The 16087-nt window shown below is 31.2% G+C and overlaps 1 protein-coding gene across 5 annotated transcripts in view; it reads left to right on the top strand.

The window, feature by feature from the left end:
- LOC122501114 (LARGE xylosyl- and glucuronyltransferase 2-like) overlaps positions 1–16087 on the top strand; it is a 302535-nt gene that overhangs the window by 275243 nt on the left and 11205 nt on the right. For all 5 annotated transcript variants that reach the window (XR_006301545.1, XM_043610387.1, XM_043610388.1 and 2 more), the window contains one exon: positions 13007–13099. Coding sequence is in view for 4 of the 5 variants with exons in the window: in XM_043610387.1 (XP_043466322.1) it covers positions 13007–13099 (93 nt within the window). In the remaining variant the exon portion in view is untranslated. The remainder of the gene's footprint in view (positions 1–13006; positions 13100–16087) is intronic.

The following is a 16087-nucleotide window of genomic DNA, read 5'->3' as shown; positions in this document are numbered from 1 at the left end:
TCACGTCAAGTTTCTTCAAAATGGCGGATCCAATATAGCTGTCGAATTTTTTAAAAATTTATCAGATTTACTTGAAACTTCTTAGTTAAGGGTTTTTGGGGTCGCTGAATACGAATTTTACCTTACTTTTAAAAAATTTAAAATGGCGGATCCAATATGGCTAACGAATTTTTAAAAAATTTATTAGATTTTGAATTTTTGAAAACTAAGGTGAAATTCGTATTTATCAACCCCAAAAACCCCCGAGTAATATAAAGGCGCTCGCACAGCTCTACTGCCTGCTTGCAGGTTGTCATAGTAACACATAAGAGTAAGAGAGTCAGAAAATTCAAATTAAATGTTTTTTCTCCCTTACTCGCATTGCGCCTGCCTGCACAGGCAGGCAGGCAGTAGAGGTGAGAGAGTACTTTAAGTTTCGACGAATTAAGTGAATTTTGAAAAAATTGACGCTATATTGGATCCGCCATATTAAATTTTGAATATTTACGAGTTTTTTTGATTGTTTAACATTATATAATATTTTTCAAGTGCGTTAAAGTTGTTTTTTAATAGATTCTTCTGCTTATTTTTATTTATACCTTGTTAACAGTCAGTTTTTTGCGAAATTTATTAATTTGTGAAGAAACTTGACGTGATGGCGGAAAACTGAGTTCGAATTCAAATTCAGCGACCGAAAAAACTTAAAACATGGCCCAGTCAATATTTCCTTTAACAAATTTTTGTGGTCCTGTGTTATATGGATTACCTATACGTAACAATTACCAAGTGGGCACACTTGTTCAAAAGACGTCCTAAGGATGTCTTTTTGCGGACGTCTTTTGGACTTGTACAAAAAGACGTCTTAAAGACGTCCTATACACGAAGAGAAAAAAAAGAGAGCCGTTTGATTTGGCAAGAGAGCGCTATTTTCCTCTTATAAAGCACAGCAGTAGCGCCGCAAACGTCGAACGGTTATACTTTTTGAGGAGTATCGGTTCTCTTCTCCACACAAATAGAGCCGCTTACTTTCCAAAAAGTGTACCCGCTTTCCCCAAAAAGGAGAACCGTTCTCCCCTCGAGAGTAAGCAGCGTGCTTAACCTCAAGTTGAACGGCTGTTTCGCATTTAACGCAACCGCTCTACCGACAGGTAGAGCCGTTTACTTTTTTTTCTCTCCGTGTACATGTTCTATGTCTTGGCCATTAGATGTCTTTAAGATGTCTAAAAGACGTCTTTTTCATTCAACATTTGAAAAATTTTCATAAATAGAAAATTTTATTTTCTAACTTTAACTTTGACTCAGATATTCATGAATGTAAAATTCATTGGAACTTTTCTAAGTTAAATTCATTTCATTGACAAGTGAAATCGTTAACTTTGTAGAGGTTCATATCTGTCTTGAACGGCTGAGGTGCTTAAGGCGCAGTGTTTCAAGCTCAAGGTATCCGAGTTCGATCTCAGCTTCGTAAGAACTTTTCATTATTTCTCCACATTTTAGAAAAAATAAAATTATACTTAAAATAAATTTAATACAATATTACTGAGTTTCAACTTAAAAATGTTATAAAAGAAATATCTATTTAAGATCTAAAGGAATGTAAAAAGGACGTCCGAAAGACGTCTTTAAGTCGTACTTCAGACGTCCTTTCTTAAGTCTTTTAGACGTCTTTTGGACCAGATATAGAACGTCTTTTAGTTGCCTTTTTGATGACTCAAAGACATTACCATCATTGTCCGCGGACAAAAAGGGACGTCTTTAAGACATCTTTTAGACGTCCATGTGCCCGCTAGGTAATAAATAGACTGTACCTCCGAAAGAGTGAAATACAGAAAAAAATTATGTATAATATAATTTTTGTAGGTTTCTTTAAGCTCTACAACTTTTCTATTTACACCAAAACTCTAAAATGGTTTTTTTCATACGAAAAAGGGGAAAAACTGATTCCTTGCAATTTTGGCGCCCTCTAGCTTTCGCACATTCAGTTGTACAGTAGGGTGGGTGTCCCAACTTTTTGGTTTTAAGCTAGTCACGTGTGCCACTAACGATTTATGAAATAATCTCGAGTAAGGTATTTTTTTCCAAAAAAAGCCAGATTGACTGGACTAAAATAAACCTTACAATCAAAATACATCTTTCGGATACAGTATATATGTCTTTAAGATTTCTTCCAACGAACATAAACATCCTAAGAACGGCTTCTGTAACAGTGCTAATTCTTTCATATTGAAATGCTTATTTTATTTTTTATATTTTTTTATTCATTCACATCCCTAGTGCACAAATGCAGGTATGCATATGGGCGTTGCGCTTAAAGTATATGTAATATTAACCCTAGTAGAAATTTGTCATGGAGTTACTCGATTATTCAAGTGACTGGACAGTTTTTGTTACGGACGCTGATTCTAGGCGGACTGGTAAATAACTGTAAAGTGACTGACCATCGCTCTTCCCTATTGAAAATCCCCATATGGCAGGCGCGGATCCAGAGGGGCACAGTGACATGCCCCCCCCCCGAGAATTCAAACTTCCTGTAATTTTTTAAATAAAAATTTCATTCATAATAGGTCATCAAGCTAGCGTCTAGCAGATGCCCCCCCAATAACTTTGTCTGGATCCGCCTCTGACATATGGGAAACCACATGGGATCCTATGTCAAAAACCATGTAAAACCCTACTTCCATGAAGGAAACCACGTGGTTTCCCATGTCAAACCATATGGGAAATTGAGACAGAATTTTAGATAGGAATAAGCATAGGAGATTTGAACAGTTTGTCTATGCATAAAACCATATCAAATCCTGCATGTTTTTCCCAGTCAAATCCTGAACCAAATCCCATGTGAAAAACAGTATAATTTATTTATAATTATTTTCCCAAGTCAATCCCCAAGTGAAATCCTTTTTCCTTTTTTTTAAATTTTCCCATGTCAAATCCTAAACCAAATCCCATGTGAAAAACATTATCCGCCTTATTGAATATCCCTACATGGGAATCCACTTAGAAATTTACAAGGGATTTCACATAGGATTTTATATGGGATTTAACATAGGATTTCATGCAAGATTTCACCCAGGATTTAATATGAGATATCACATAGTATTTTATTCAAGATCCAATGAAGAAATTTTCAAAGGATTAAAAATTAACTATATTAATCTTCATACTCATTCTGTCTGTTACAGTATGAGAGAGAAAGCATGGTAAAGAGAAAGAGAGGGAGGTATTGTCTCTCCTTTTAGTTTAGTGTAGGAAGGAAAGAGAGACGAATAGGTAAGATAGTAACGCCTATTTCCTTGGTTTACAGAAGAGCATAATGTTTTTTCCATTCTCCGTGTTAGGTAGAAAGAGAGGAACAAAAATTGGTAGGGGAAGGAACAGTAGGGAATTTCGCTTTCAAGCCAAAATACGAAAAGGGCTTATTGGCTTATTGGCTTTCTCTTTTTTACTCATTACTGTGATAAATTTTTCATCTTTTACTAGTTTGCGAATTCGAGGCCCAACAAAAATTCCTTCCTTTAATTTAGCATCAGATATCTCTGGAAATTTTTGTTCCAGGTACTTGAAACATTTCCTTTCTTTATCTAAAGACTTTACAAACTGTTTCATTACCCCTAGTTTAATATGTAAAGGTGGTGGAATTACCTTTGTAGGATCAACTAGAGGTTTTTTTATTTAATATTTTTGGAACCTGGTGTAAAGGATGTTCTTTTGGTCCATTCTTTTTGTACGTAATGTTTTTTTCGATCTCTACTGTCCCACAAACATAAAAAGCAAGGTGTTTTCGTAAAACCTGCTTGTTGGCCCAACATGATACTTATAATTTTAAAATCTCCACAAATTTGCCAATTGTGTTCTTTATATTTAATTTTCTCCAAAACTAATTTAACAGTTTCATAATCTTCTTTAAGTTCAGTGGAATGGGCTACGGGAATTGAAGCAAAAACATTAGTGTTATGAATTAGCACTGCCTTTAGACTTCTTTTAGAAGAGTCAATGAATAACGTCTAGTCTTATGTTGATCTTCATATATGTTTGGTTTCAATTCATTTATTAGTCCTTCAATGTCAGAACAATATACTAATGAAAGCTCATCGTCTTTTGTAAAATATTTCCGAAATTCCTTTTCTCTGTCACGATAAAAGTAAGCTGTGGTGCCTTTAGATAACAAATTTTTCTTTTTTAAAACTGAAGCTAGGTATCTAGCTGCATATTCTATTTTTGCATTTTTCTATCTAGCTGATATTCTGCTCCATTTTTGGGTAATTTCAAATCTCTGATGAGGTTGCTAAGCTCTTCTTGCGTAAAGCCTTCTTTAACCTTTTCTTCCTGATAACCATCTGGAATATAAATATCATCATTGTCTTCTACAATATTACTAACCGCATCACTTATATCGGAAAGTACATACTCTAATGGTGAACTGTCGATTTCCATATTTGCAGAAGAAAGAGTTAAGTGACTTAAAATTTCGGGTTTTTTCACAGATACTACACATGCGTAAATTATATTCTTTTTATTATTTATTATAGCCTTTTACATTGGTCATGCAAAAGTAGCAATCTTCTCGATTCAATGGTTTTTTCCACAATGCTGGTTTTTTAAACTTCATGTGTTTATCCTCTTTCACGGTGGGCAGGAAGCGACGATAGGTTGCAAAAAAATGTCGACAAAAACTGCAAGTGGAGTTGTATTTGTTGATGATTACAGATGAAAAATCCGTTTAGAATGAAATCCTAGCTGCTTCTATTTCAAAATTATCCACATTTTACATTTTTTAATAAGATCAATTTTCGCGAAATAGAGAAAAAACGCGTGCTAGTGTGTGTCTGCGTATATAAGTATGTGTGTATGTATGTATGTGAAGTATGTGCGTGCTAGTGTGTGTCTGCGTATATAGGTATGTGTGTATGTATGTATGTGTATTTATTATATACACATAAGATCTCTTACAGTCAAATAATACATCGTTTGTAATTTTGCAAATTCGCAAATACAAAATCATAAATATCTAATGGTAAAAGTCACTAGCACTGATAACATTTGCAACAGTTTCGTTTAAAGCCAATTTTAGGTTATTTAAATCCGAATTGGTATAAAAAGAGCGTTGCAGGTTAATTGATTCCAAAACAATTTTCAGTGAGGTGACGCGATGGTTATTGTATGTTCTCCATAAGAGAAAGTAATAAGTGTTGTATGAATATTGTTATATATAAACGACATCATTTATTGTAAATGAGGGATATATAATATCCGTTAAAAATAATGTCGATGCCACATTTAAAATTCAAATGCGATCATGAAGAGAATCGATTGAAGGTATGCGCTACATGTGGTACAAAAATTTTGTTTAAAAATAAACCTTCCCATCATTTTTTATTATCTGAAAATCATATTAAGGTAATAAAAGAACACATTCAGGAACAGTTTGATATTTCTAATAGTAAATTCCCAAAAAGTTTGTGTAGCTCTTGTCGACTAACTATTAATGAATATGGAAAGAAAAATTTCAAAAGACCTTGTCCAACTATTCCCAATTACGAGGATCTTAATTTGGCGAAAGAAACAAGAACGTCGGTTTGTAATTGTTACATTTGCTTAACAGCGCGACTTACTAGCCATTCAAAAACAAATAAGGGTAGAGGTCATGTTCGAAAGTTTACCACTAAAATTGATCTAGATAATGGTCTTCATGGTGCTGTGCAAATGGCGTCAGTTTCTAAAAGTGACGAAAATGCAATCGAAACCGGATCTTCTATTCAAATCTGTAGCAGTTGTTTCCAAGAAATTGGTAAAGGCATTCCACATTCTTGTAAAGGTCCTTCTTCTTCTAATGCACGTGATAATGTGTTCAATATAGTGGAACAATTACCTGAAAAACAACAGAATCAAATAGTAACTACTCTTTTAAAAAGAAAACTTGACTCAAAGTCTAGATAAATTCCAAACTAATACTGGATGTTCTACAAATGATATGAAAAAATTGGTTAACTTTATTCGCACTTCTGCTGGAAGAAAATCAGTTCCTACAAATCATAATCAACATATGTATGAAAAATCAAATTTGATGGAAAACATTTATAAAGAAGATCTTTATGAATTTGAAACAACCAAGGAAGGAATTAAAAAAAGACCAGTCGTGTATGCCAATGCAACAGAACTTCTTGATTTTGTCTTTGAAAAACGGAACATTGAGCACATAGAAGAAACAAGAATAAAATTAATGGCAGATGGAGGCCAAGGCTTTTTTAAAATTTCTATCTCAATTTCAACCCAAGAAGACGAAAAAGAAGGAGATGATTCAAGTAAGTACAGAAGTAAAAACGTTTCATATTATTCCACTGGTGGAAGTGTTGCAAACAAACGCAAAATGACTAGCGTCTACAAATTGATTTTACTATGCATTATTCCGGATATTAAGGAGACCTATGAAAATTTGAAAACTTTAGTTGAATTAACGAAACTAAATGAAATACCTTTCAAATTTATTTCAGACTTAAAACTTGTTCTTCTTGCTAACGGAATGCAAACGGCGAGGGCAACTTACCCTTGTCCTTATTGTTTTATTACATTAAATGAATTAAAGAGTTTTGATAAAACGATTGAAGATAATGATTCGAATAGTGATGAACAGAATGTTGACTTAAAGACATATAAACACTTGAAAGATGACTATTTCCAATTTAAACGTATGGGTAGCCACAAAAGCAAAGGTAAAGAATGTCATAGCACAATTCATGATCCTCTTTTTATTGAAGATGATGACACATATGTGATTCAGAAGTGTGTTCCTCCTGAACTACACCTGCTACAAGGGTTTGTCAATCATCTCTTTTGGGATGGTATAGTTAAAATCGATGGTATAGGCGTGGAAAAAGCTTTGCTGTGGCCTAAAAAATTAGGCATATCTCATAAAAGCTACCATGGAAATATTTTTGAAGGCAATCAATGTCGGAAACTTCTTAAAGAAGCCGATAGATTACAGGATCCTGAAATTTACAAGGACGTCGGGCCATTTCGATTACAACCATTTATTACCTCATTCAAAGCAATGGACAAAATTGTTAATACTTGTTTTTCTGCAAAACAAGCGGATCTTAGAGATTTTGACAAAAATCTTCGTGAACTCCGTGAAGCTTTAAAGAGCACTGGAATTTCTAAAACCCTCAAAATCCATATCATTCTTGATCATTTGAAGCAAGCCTTTGCTTTCTTAAATAACGATGGTTTAGGATTATGGTCTGAGCAGGCTGGAGAGTCGGTTCATAGAGAATTCAATAAATTCTGGGGTAGATTTAAAATAGGAATGATAGAAGAACCTACTTTTATGAGCCGATTAAAGAAAGCTGTTGTGACTTTTTCATCCCAGCATATTTGAAAACTTTATATTTCTTAAGATGTTATACACAAAAGATGTATAATTATAGCATAAAGTATTACGAAAAGTACAAAAATAATAGTTTATAAAAAATTTTAAAAAATAAAAAAAAAATAAAAAAAGTTTTAAAAAATTTAAAAAAAAATTTAAAAATTTAAAAAAAAATTAAAAAAAGAAATAAAAGGAGTGCAGAGTAAGTTACCTCCACGTGGTGCACTCTGGAAACGTATAAAATCGGCTAAACACTTACATAAATTTATATCTCAGTCCATACATTCGAGTGCACCTTCTCTATTTCGCGAAAATTGATCTAATAAAAAAAGTTTAAAATTTGGATAACTCTAAAAAAGAAGCAGCTAGGATTTCATTCTAAACGGATTTTTTACCTGTAATCATTAACAAATACAGCCCAACTTGCAGTTTTTGTCGACATTTTTGTGCAACCTATAGTCGCTTCCTGCCCACCGTGCTTTCGTATCATTCCAACGAGTTAACATTGTGTAGCAGGAACTGCAGATTGTATTTGGAACCCATTTTTCATTCTGATTGACTATCTCAAAATCAAAACAATCTTTGTAAATTTGTTTAATGTTTTCATTGATTAATTTGCGATTTTTCGGGATATAAAATTGTCCGCATACGTAACAAAATACATCTGCTTTGCTGTCACATGTATGTTGTGAGGTTGACACTCCAAAAAGAACATTTGAAGCGTTTGAAGTTTTTTTATTGTTTTGATTTTTGAAAGCCATGATATTTAGGAAAATGACCGCACGCTAGGGATCCTGGTCCGATCGCAGGCGAGTCCACCGTCCTAGGGGTGATAACCCTCATACCTCCCTAGGCCTAAGTATGAGAGCTTTCCGACTTTGACGAGGACATTATCAACTCGTCGTCGGACACACTACGGTATCATCCTCACACCCTAACGTCCTCCTGCAAGGCAGCGCGCCTTCGCTGGCTTCGTTACTTCGATAGACAGGAAGCAAATCATTCTACACATCCCATTTCGGGGCAGTTGTCGTCGCCTACTACATCTATCGAAGCAGCAGGATTAATAGATCTTTTCATTTAAGGAATCTGTACTGCGCAAGCGCGGAGTATATATATAACTTCCAACAAAGTTTCGAGCACTTTTTGTACAAAATGCACAGTGCTAATAGTGAAAAGTAATTAAAAAATATTACTAATAAATGTAGAAAAAAATAGCGTGTATTAAAAATGAGCAGTATCCCTGAGAAAAATAATCCACAAAGGAAAAAAATTGATGCAAAAAAAAAATATTGTTTTGGGAATTGCAAAAGTGATGCTCGTTGCAAGTATTATTGGACTGAAAATTATTACTTTATTTTTTTTCCAAAACCGTTTAACATTTAGAAAATGAAATATTAGGAATGAAAATATTCGAAGTAATTGCAAAACTTGTCAACTATATCAAAAATGAGACCTTTGGGTAAGGTTATGTTCATAACATAACATAACCTTATTTACATGTAAACAATATAGACTTTTTTACCCTTTAAACACTGACTTCGGCTTTATAACCATATTTTTAATTGACAGCTACACTGTAAAAAAAATTTTCTGTAGATTTACAGTTTTGTTTAGAATTTTATAGAAACTTGTAAAATAACTTCTTTAAAAGTAGTGAATTTAAAATCCCTTCTGTAAAATTAATACTTTTAATGTGTCAATTTTACAATTTTCTGTAAATTTACTACTCTGAATATAGGTAATAAAAAGACAAAAATATTACCTACATTCAGAGTAGTAAATTTACAGAAAATTGTAAAATTGACACATTAAAAGTATTAATTTTACAGAAGGGATTTTAAATTCACTACTTTTAAAGAAGTTATTTTACAAGTTTTTATAAAATTCTAAACAAAACTGTAAATCTACAGAAATTTTTTTTACAGTGTACAGTATTTTTCTCTACCTGTTCAAATATTAATTTAGCTTCTGGAATATCATTTTCATCGAGTTTTTTATTTGAATTGTTATTAGCACAATATACATTCTGACACAAAGTTGCTCAAAAATTTTGAAATCGCGCCGTCTGTCATGGCGTAGCTTCAACTTCCGGTCTTAAATGAAAAGGTCTATATTGTGCCAAAGCACAATGGAAATACAATACAGTATTATGTCCTAGCAGGCCTGCGTTCAAGAGAAAAGTATTCTGCAATTGTTGAATTGAACTTCATCCAGAAATTATGCCTAATTCTCTAGAAATGTTCCTAGATGTCGTCTCGATAAATACATTTTAATTTAGGCATTCAGGTTACCAAAAATCTGCATTTCCTGCTGCATAAATGTTTACCAACAAACTTTTCGAAACTTTTAAATTCACCGACTCCCAAAATGCTTGCATATCAAGTCATATTGGACCAGTTGTTAGAAATTTTTAAAGTCTGATTTGAAATTTGTGATCAGCGATCCGAAAAACCAGTGAGTACCCATTTTAAAGCAAAAGAAATCAATTTTCGAAAAAATGACCGCCATATTGAATTTTTAAAATCTGACTGCAAATTTGTAATCAGCGACCCCGAAAACCCCTATTTACCAAGTAAAGTGAAAATCCACCAAATTTTTAAATTTTGGCCGCCATATTGGATCCGCTATTTTGAATTTTTAAAAACTGACTGCAGATTCGTAATCAGCGATCTTAAAAACCCCCGAAAAACAAGTTTGAGAAAAATCTAATCAATTTTTAAAAAATTTTGTATTTTACATAAATTACATAAAATCTGACATGTTTTTTGAGGTTAGAAAAAAATCCTGACGTGATGGAGCAAATCTGACTTTGGATTCGTGTTCAGCGCATCAAAATACATAGGGGTATGGTACTGTGGACTTTCGCGCAGGGTACTTTTCTTTTTTTGTGGGGCTGTGATAATTCATTATTATTATAAATTATAATGTTAAATTAAATTAATATTAAATACTAAATTCATTTTAAATGCAGATATAATAATAATTATTATTAACCTGTATTCGTATTATAGTTTATGAAACATTCCAAATTGTAAAGTTAAGACTTAATTTATTATTGATTCAATTAATAATGTTAATTTTTATTAATTCACATAACCTATTATGATTAAATTGAAATATAATTAATTAATAAAAATTATTTAACAGTTTATTCTGATTTAGGGTAGAGTGGGGTAAAAAAGCCATGGTGTAAAAAAGCCATTTGAGTTTTATTTAAAAACTATTAAGCCGATTTATCAGCTGTTTAGAATATAAATACTATTAGGTAATACGCAACTTTTGAATCTAATTTGAATGTTGTACCTAGATTAATATTGTTTTTATTGTAATTTTAATTTTTTGTTGCTTTTTTGAAAACATTTTGGTGAACTTTTCAAACATATTACAACCTGATTAAGTGAACGAATAATAAAAGTAAATGTTTGTACATAAGGAGAAAAGTATAACGAAAACGTATACAATGTTAATTTTTGGAAATTGAACTGAATTAACAATTTATTTTTGCTTTTTTTAATAACTGGTCTTGGGTGTAAAAAAGCCAGGGCAAAAAATCCATTGAATATTTTGTGAAATTCACTTGTTTTCTATTTAAACTAACCTTCTTATTTTACAAAATTTCTCGTGTTTATTTAATAAAATAAATTAAACACGACGAAAAAGTAGTTCAAAGTGCATTTAAAAAATAAACAATGAATAAACGGTTGCAACGAAATATGTTATCTGTGGTGAAACTTAAAGAGAACTTCTAAAAAAGGTACGAAAAATTGGCAGTGCAAATCGAAAACAGGTAAACTTAATATATTTTTCAATTTTGCTTGCTAAAAACTCTTTCATAATTATTAAAATATTTTTCAAATAAGACTATTTGTCATATAAATAAAGAGAAACTATAAAAATACCTAAATTGATAACATGTTTTGCTAAAATCGTAGGGTGGCTTTTTCACCCCACCAGGTGGTGCAAAAAAGCCACTTACAGTGCTTTCGTAAAACTCTTATAACTTAGTCCTTTCATGAGATAAAAATTATTTTCGTCAAGAATTTTCAAGCTTAATAACTAAACTTTCAATAACAATTGGAAATTTGAGAAAAAAATTTTAAATACAGATTTTACAGCATCAAAAGTAAAAATGTGGCTTTTTTACCCCACTCTACCCTATTGATAATATTGGTAATTGAATTTTACTATTTTACAGTTGCTCTTTATATAGACAGTTGAATCCAGAAATATGTAAGTCGGTTCGGTAGTCGCAGTCGTTAGGGCAGTTAGTTTAGGCACTAGGTTAGGTCATGCGTCGGGGTTCGATCCCCGTAGGGTCCAAATTTTAATTTAATTCCGGGAATTAGTTTCAAGTTGTTCCGTATGTAAACAAACTGATATTAATTAATAAAATATATTTTTTAAAATTAATTTGTTGCAACTTTTTGCATATTGTTTAAATAAATAAAACAGAAGTGGCTTAAAAATATGGTCAAAAATGAGATACAAATGGTCTCAAATAGTCACCAATTATGGGCGTGGTCAACAAAGAGGAGGGGATAGTAGCAAACTTGTGACCACTTTAAACTTCCTCCTGATCAGTTGTGATAGATTTCTGACGAGATCCATCCAGAATCGTAAGAAAACTGGATTAAAGTGGTCAGGCGGCCTGACCATTTGTCTGACCATTCCTGATTTTATTTTTAGTAGGGTAGCAAAGTTTAGAAAGAAAATTCATTTTTCGACCTGGGCAGTTGTGGAATTTTGCTCCATATGTTCGTAACGCATGCGCTACATTATAGCATTATCGCCGGTACACGTGGTTACATTTTATTTTTTTACTCCGAATCCCTTTGAGATCCCAAGATAAAACTTACAGGACATGTAAAGCATATTTGCCCTAACATTTAGTAAAATTTTGAAAAAATCGAAGATGATTTTTTTTCAAAAATGGATTTTCTATTTTTCAAAATTTCAAAAAAAAAACTTTTTTGAATTGTTATTCTTTATATTAATTTTAACTTAAAATATACTTAAAACCAAAGAAATCCTTTTTTGAAAATCCAAAATCGGTTAATTAGAACCAAAGTTATAACACTTTTAAAAAAAGACAAAAATTTTAAAAATGCCATATTTTTGGTAATTTTCAAAATTTTGAAATATTATTTGGTGGAGTTGTTTATTACTATAAAAGTAATAAATTTGCAAAAGTACAGCCAAATCCCAACAAGTCATGAAAATTAGTGTGTTGAACTGACGTGGAATCCACCATGTCGCATTTGTCGCCATCCTGGTTTCCCTACCTGTTCAAGGACTCAATCGGTTTTACCTTACCGACTTTTCATTATTTAGTGCAATTGGTATAGTACTTTTGGTACATGCATACTGTTAAATTGGTTACCAAGTCTGGTTCTGCTTTGGACCATGTAAAATTCTAGATCCATTCCAGATCTGGAATAACAGGTTTACATCAGATCTGCTGGTTAGTAGAAAAGTAATCACTGATAGTATTAAAGTGTGAAAAAATATCTACCTGATCTGATAACTTTCATTTTCATATTGGTCACTTAAGGCCCCATAAATATAAATAAATATAATGTAAAATTGTATGTCATTCATTATTTAATTACATTAAGTTAGGACAGAGTAATCGATGAGCTGATATTTTCTTTATTATAGATATGTCGTTCTTCCTGATACCTTTATTATACATCGTCCTCATGCACCTAGTCAAGACATTGCGAAATTTAGAGCCAGCTTTATTTATCGAAGGTAAAGTATAAGATACTTATTTTTTCATGAAACATGTTAATCTAACATCCGTATATACCCTGTTGAAAGTAGAAAGACAGAAGTAGATAAAAACTGATGGATAAGAATGGATAAAAGTTTTCTATCCTTACTAAGTATGTATATACTTTGCAACTTTTAAAAATTATCTTTTTCTATCCAGAATTTTCTATCTATTTAAATCCATCCCAAAGAAACATTTTTTGATCATTTTATATCTTTTAATTTCTATCTATATAGATCTATGTTGAAATTCTTTCTTATCCATTTGTACCCCAAAAAAAGTTTTCTTATTTTATCAAAATAAAAGGATAAAGTTACTAGATTATCACTAGACCGCCATTTCAATACCTGCACATATCCTGTTTAAAGCAAATCAAAGTTTAATTTTTTGCATTTTTTATTTATTTATATGTAATATTCATTGGCGTTTCATGCTATGCATGACAGTAATTCACTTTTAAAAGTGAATAAGCAGAACTGGGACATTTGAGGTTCTTTTGTTTTAATGCACTTCCCAGTAAGAAACGAAAAATTGAAAAGGATTGAAATAATTCAAACTCTGTATGGTGTAGTAGAAATTATCCAATACTTTTCAATGCCATTTCTGTCCAATACTTTTCTATACCATGATAGGACCACGTTTCGTCTAAAAATGAATGCTATTCAATTTTTTTTGTAATTTTTAACAAAGACAAAATTTTTTTCTGAATGCTTTCCAATCCCATCCGAAATTATTACTGCCTGTCATTATATCACTTTTCAATTTTTCATTGGAACCGCGTTTCTGCATGCATTCAAGCAATCTTCTGGATTTTTGTAATTTATAAGATACATACAGTGGCAGATTTTGTAAAAAGTGTTTGTGTTCAAAGAAAAACTTGCTGAAAAATTGATTGTTTACCAATTTAACGTCATTTAAACGAGTCAGGGCCGTTATTCTGTTAGACAATAAATCATAACCTAAAAATTTCAGAGACCTTTAAACACTTTTAACCCTCTTAACTGATAATTTAATAATTATTCCTTTTTAAAATAGCAAATAAAGTCATGAGTGCAGTTATTTGAAAGTAATTGAACATTCTATGCAATGTCAACAATATTAGTATTATATTATTATATTACTATCGCGGAATTCAGAAGCATAGGGCAGAAATGGTATTCAAAAGAATAGCAATTTTTAATGCTTCTTAATCTTTGCTTTCTTACTGGGTATTCAAGAGGATTGATATCGTTACTATTTATATTGCTCTCACTGGATAGAAAAGCATTGGACAGAAATGGCATTTAAAAGAATAGAATCTTTTTAATACTTTTCAATTTTTCGTTTCTTACTGGGTTGTTTCTAAACAGCATTAATAGCGTTGGAGGTCGAGAACTGTCAGTGTTGCCAACCCACTTTCCTGCATTTTTCCACTTTGATCACTTTTTAAAAAAAACTAAGCACTTAATCAAAAAAGTGGGCCTTTACCTTAGTATAAAATTAAATAAAGAATTAGTAAAAATTTACTTTGTCTCGATACGATGTTTCTATGAGTTACAATATGATTATTACAATGACAATTTACAGATGTAGGTGACTTGATTTGGGGAAAGAATGGCCGCACAACAGAAAGGTGGAGTAAAGCGGGTTGCCTACGTAAAGGCATAACAGTATGATAAAACAGGGCAGTAACTTTTAGTTTGTTGAAAATTATAAAAATAATATTTTGCAATGATAAAAACTAATATAAAGAATGTAAATAAAGGGATTTTTGTTTATAAAAATATACATAATATATAAAATATGTTAAATTAAAACGAAAAATATGAAAAAAAAATTTTTTAATTTTGTTATTCATTAAAATAATTCTTTAAAATGATTAAAAATTAAAATTGCTAATTAGTACCTCTAGAGGTACAATTTATTAAATTGTATAATTAATAAAAATATTAAAAATGACAAATACACAGAATTTTGAAAAAATTAAATTATTTCTAAAATTTATTGAATATTTTTGTATTATTTAGGCAAATTAGTTTATTAGTAATTGGAAAATTATATAAAATTAAAAATTATTTATTAATTACAAAATCATAAAAAAAGTATTAATTTTTACCTTATATATTTGTTAAATTATCTTTAATCATGTTTTCTTGTCTATAAAAATTTTTATTTTATTCCTTTGTATCCAAATAATTAATTTAATTATGTTTTTTTATTCCTCAATTATATGAGATATTAAAAGAAATTTGGAGCTACTAAATTTTCTATTATAAAACAATAATTACTTATTCTACTATTTTAAAATCCCTTTCTATAGGCGACCAGGTAATATAAGTTTATTTCCGACATCAAAGCTGTCAATTATTTGTATAGCGGAAATAATATTGACGCTCGTAGAAACATCGTATAATCCTGTTTGTAATAACAGGCAGATTTTTACTTAAAACCTTATTTCATATATAGAAGTTTAATAAAGAGCCCTTTTCTCTATAAGTATCTGCTCTTATTCTTTCTTTTTAAATTATATCCAACACTTTCGACTGATTTTTATGAAACTTTTTACTTTGTCAATTTTTAAAAAATAATTTGACACTTTCTCAAAAAAAGAGCTGTTTACCGTAAACCGAAAATAAATAAAGAATTACCTAATTAAAATTTATTTTGTTTCGATATGATGTTTTTATAAGCCACAATCTTATTTCCACCATAAAAATTGAGAGCTGAATGTGACTTGTGGAAGAAAGTGTCCAGAAATGTTGTGAAGGTTGCCTACGTAAAAGACTAACAGCATAAAAAAACTAGGAATTAGTAATTCAATTTGTCAAGTAATTTAAACGATATTTTGTAATAATGAAAGTTAAATATACCCTGTAAAAAAAAGTATTGGGAGGTACGGGATTCCGTATTGCAAGTGCCAACCTGCCAATGCGGTATTCGCGAATTACCGCATTGGGTGTCGTGGTGAATACGGAAATCAAGGGGTC

The sequence above is a fragment of the Leptopilina heterotoma genome, unplaced genomic scaffold, assembly GCF_015476425.1.
Source record: "Leptopilina heterotoma isolate Lh14 unplaced genomic scaffold, ASM1547642v1 Lhet_201, whole genome shotgun sequence".
Taxonomy (NCBI): Eukaryota; Metazoa; Arthropoda; class Insecta; order Hymenoptera; family Figitidae; genus Leptopilina; species Leptopilina heterotoma.
The sequence above is the reverse complement of the archived record's forward strand: the minus strand, read 5'-3'. Positions and strand labels throughout refer to the sequence as shown.